Source organism: Hypomesus transpacificus, chromosome 16 (genome assembly GCF_021917145.1).
Source record: "Hypomesus transpacificus isolate Combined female chromosome 16, fHypTra1, whole genome shotgun sequence".
Taxonomy (NCBI): domain Eukaryota; kingdom Metazoa; phylum Chordata; class Actinopteri; order Osmeriformes; family Osmeridae; genus Hypomesus; species Hypomesus transpacificus.
In genome coordinates this window covers 224,016-228,174 of record NC_061075.1, presented here as the reverse complement: position 1 = coordinate 228,174, position 4,159 = coordinate 224,016, and the positions used below count along the sequence as shown (strand labels likewise).

At 39.8% G+C, this 4,159-nt stretch overlaps 1 protein-coding gene across 1 annotated transcript; it reads left to right on the top strand.

The window, feature by feature from the left end:
- The first annotated feature begins 1,937 nt into the window (after window positions 1–1,937).
- On the top strand, window positions 1,938–3,921 carry sox14 (SRY-box transcription factor 14). The gene has a single exon (XM_047037206.1). The coding sequence runs from the start codon at window positions 2,431–2,433 to the stop codon at window positions 3,145–3,147; it is 717 nt and encodes a 238-aa protein (XP_046893162.1). The 5' UTR covers window positions 1,938–2,430; the 3' UTR covers window positions 3,148–3,921.
- Window positions 3,922–4,159: the final 238 nt, after the last annotated feature.

Genomic DNA, 4,159 nt, shown 5'->3' with positions numbered 1-4,159 from the left:
ACCTGACGGCATCGGGAACAAATCACATAGCCTACCATTCGTCAAAATTAGTTTTTGTTTTAAGAATCGTAGCTCATCGTGTGAACTAGCACTATGCGCGTTTGCTGTCTCGACGCGGCATCATAAGCTTTTTTTATGCGTTATACCGGATTTCAAATATTACAGCTTACACATCTTGCATGATTCGATTTACGTATCTACATCCCATCGCTGTAATTTAAATTTTTACTCAAGCAAGCATACGTAAGCTACTTATATCCACCAAAGCAAAACAAAAACGCTGCAGTAACTAGTAGAGAGAGACACGACGCTCTGCACTCGGTAGTACATGACTTTTGGACCTTAGCTTTTCTGTAGATATCGGCTGGTTTTGAAAATATTGTCTTACCTTTTACACTGAGCACCAAGGAGGAAGATGGGTGACGCTAACCATTTTATTTTTCCACACAAAAAAACGGCCATAGCGTTAACAACACCAAGGAAGTAACCATGACTTTATCCAATATAAAACTACATTTTATAACAAAATATTTTCTGCAATTTTGGTCTTCTCACAGTCTTCAGTCCAACACATCCAACACCCCGAGAGACTGTCATGTCAGTCGACGGATTTGTGGTTGTCCTTCATACAGGGCGAGGCTGCAGAGAATCGAACAGTTCACAAAGTCATTTTGAAACATTGCTGAATGATTTATAAACGCTCAACTAACTTTATTTAGACTAAAAGACATTAACCTCTAACCCAAATGAAAGCACTCTCGGAGAATCAAACAAACAAAACAATAGCTTAACTCTGTAATATTTATGTTTGAAAATAGACATTTAGTACAAGTGGTTAATAACCTAAGTGATTATCACAACCAATATTGTTTTATAACACATTCGTGTAGCGCGCGAGAGAGCCATGGAATACCGGTCAACCGGAGTGCATTTCAATTAATAATCAGCAAGAAGTCATATATCAAGCTTCCTTCCCGCAGGGTTATTGAAAAGTGATCTTATAAATACACCAATTTGCATATACAAACTCACACTTTGGGCTGCATTAAAATCTGAGAATTAATTTATTAGATGCTTTTAATTGAACGATATATATTTTTTAAATTTCACGCTGACACAGTCTTTAATATTTGTTGTAGCCTAAATGTGCAGAGTAGGCTACTATTAATGCCGTGGGTAAATGTGCAATTTACGTCGTGCTAAGAAGTCTCCAGGACAACGTTTGTCTAGCGTTTGTCATATTCAAGTGCCATTTGCCTGTAATGGCAAAATATTAATTTAATTTTAAAAGAAAACTCCAGGCTATCAGAAAAGCTTATATGTGTTCGAGTGTCTTTGGGCTTTGAAATAAAGGATCAGGTTGCCCTCCGATGTGAAGCTAAATTGTTCCAAACAAGCCCCCACGGGATAATAACGGAACAATAAGTTAAAATCTAATGAATACTTGCCCAGGGACAACAGCCCTGGGAAAGTCTATGGCGCGGGGCCATTGTAATGTTTTTAAACGTTATTCTTTTAAACTGCTCTATTTTTGAATTATTTGAATTAGCATATGGAGTTATTTAGTAGGATTCAATTGGTGTACGCACTTGATTGTAAATTATTGTGGACACAATTCCGTTGACTTAGTTAATGGAAGTAGAAGAATATACCTCATAGCTCGGTCGAAAGACACATTTTAATGCTAAATAGTTTTAGATGAATATATACACTTTCCTTTGAACAGTAAGACTTAAATCTAGCTACAGTAAGACTATAAGGTTATTTCTCACGGCTGGATTAGTAAGAGTCAGGTTTTAATGGAAAGAGGTTGAAGGTCTGTGTTTGTTGCGATTCACTAAATGGATTCAGGAAGGGAATAGAGTAACCCCATTTCCCTCCAATCTTTGTTTATGTAGTAATATACATATTTTTCGTGGAGGTATTGTGGTTCGGTCTCTCTGTGCTGATTGGGCGTTCAGGTTGGTGAGTGAACGCCCTGCGATTATGTCAGATGGCGTGCAGACCAAACCAGCCCAGCCTTTGAACTTCACCGCTTTTGGCTCTCATTCACGCGCTTCCTCTCATTTCCAAGCCAGGTGCGTTGCAAAGCAAGAAAACCTCTGAGAAAAAAACATAACACTTTACGACTCCTCGACGACTGCGGAAGTTTGCATTACCTCGTTGCAGGATTGTTTGCGTATTGCTGGTTTTACGTTTACCAAAGCGATTCTGAAAAAGAGAATATCTGGACTAGGTGAACTATTTATCAAACCGGGAAACATTTTGGCTACTGGATTTTTATTGGTGCCGTTTCCAGACACTCTCACCAGCACTTAAGAAGTGGCATGATCTGTGTCCGGCTGCTAGACAGGTGAATATTTGTCCTTGGTTGGTTCTAGAACTTTTCTCCTCGTTATCTTAATTGAGGGATACAAGTGCACTCTTAAAATGTCAAAGCCCGTAGATCATATCAAGAGACCCATGAATGCGTTCATGGTTTGGTCCCGGGGACAGAGAAGAAAAATGGCACAGGAGAATCCCAAAATGCATAACTCAGAAATTAGCAAAAGACTTGGTGCGGAATGGAAACTGCTCTCAGAATCTGAAAAGCGACCGTACATCGACGAGGCGAAAAGGTTGCGAGCGCAGCACATGAAAGAGCACCCAGACTACAAGTACAGACCCAGGCGCAAACCCAAGAATTTACTCAAAAAGGACAGGTACGTTTTCCCTTTGCCTTACCTCGGGGACACGGATCACTTGAAAGGACTTCCTGTGTCAGCCGCGGACTCTCTGTTGAGTTCAGCAGAGAAAGCCCGGGCATTCTTGCCACCGACATCTGCACCGTATTCGTTTCTTGACCCGAGCCAGTTCACATCCAGCGCAATTCAAAAAATGACCGAGATGCCCCATGCGCTGGCCACGGGCACTTTGCCGTACGCCTCCTCTTTGGGATATCAGAACGGCGCGTTCGGCAGTTTGGGCTGTCCCAGCCAACATACCCACACCCACCCGTCGCCCACAAACCCGGGCTATGTGGTGCCCTGTAACTGTACCGCCTGGTCAGCGTCGAGTTTACAGCCCCCGGTTGCCTACATACTTTTTCCAGGTATGACCAAGACTGGCTTAGACCCATATTCATCAGCACATGCCACTGCTATGTAACGCAAGACTGACTTTTCTTTAAAAACCTAACTTGAATACAGCAATGCATGTATATACGGACAAAACGCTCCAAAAAAGACATGAAAAGTGTTAATTGCCTTGGACATAAGAGCAAAACTGGCAAGAACTTTTCACGCGACGTTCCTGACCTCAGCATGGAGCTCGGGCTAGATGTGAAGGCAGGTGCCCTTTGAACTGTAAGAATTGTAAATGTTATAACGTTTATGGCAACCAGAAAAGGAGGCCTTTAACTTTATTTATTATGTACATTTCAATGCTATGATAATTTTGTTTTGAATTATTGATACAATTTTATTTTCAAATTTGGCTTGCACAATTTACGATTAGCGTTCTTGTTTCCTGTATAGGCCTGATGTTTTGCAGTTTGGCATTCGGGATTGTCTAATGGATAGGGTCAGAACCAGGACTCGGAGTTGAATACATATACGGGTTGTATTGCTTATATTTATCGAACTGGCACATAAAACTAGACATTCTATTTAAAATGACTAATGAAAAATTATTATCTTTTAATATGTTGCATTTTGCATTTTCCTGTGGTTCAGTGCTAATAGTCACACGTCATTTTTTGTTTTGAAGAATTACTTCAATTTGAAGTCAAACAGTTAATGTTGTATTTTCTTTCTATAATGGTCATTTAAAAACCTGTCATGTTATGGAAAGGAAAATGTATTTAGAAGGTTGATACCTCGGGGCTTTGTTCTAAGGCTGAGCAAAGACATTTTGAATAAAGACAATCTGTCTTCAAAAGTATCACATTTCTGTTTGGTCGTATTGTGGCGCGTTTTGCATGCCCAATTAGCCATGGCATTTAAAAACTATAAACAGATATTGGAGTATTTAGAATATTGCCTAATGTCTGTTAGAATCATTGTTTTAAAACCCAGGACCAACAAATAACAATATAATAAAAACATTATTACAGGGGTAATTCTAAATGGACTAAATTGACAACTACAAAACAGCTAGGCTATATTTAAGAGGCACTGTG

Bases quoted from the DNA above. Each gene is read 5' to 3' on its own strand.
- sox14 (XM_047037206.1), top strand. From the start codon at position 2,431: ATGTCAAAGCCCGTAGATCATATCAAGAGACCCATGAATGCGTTCATG.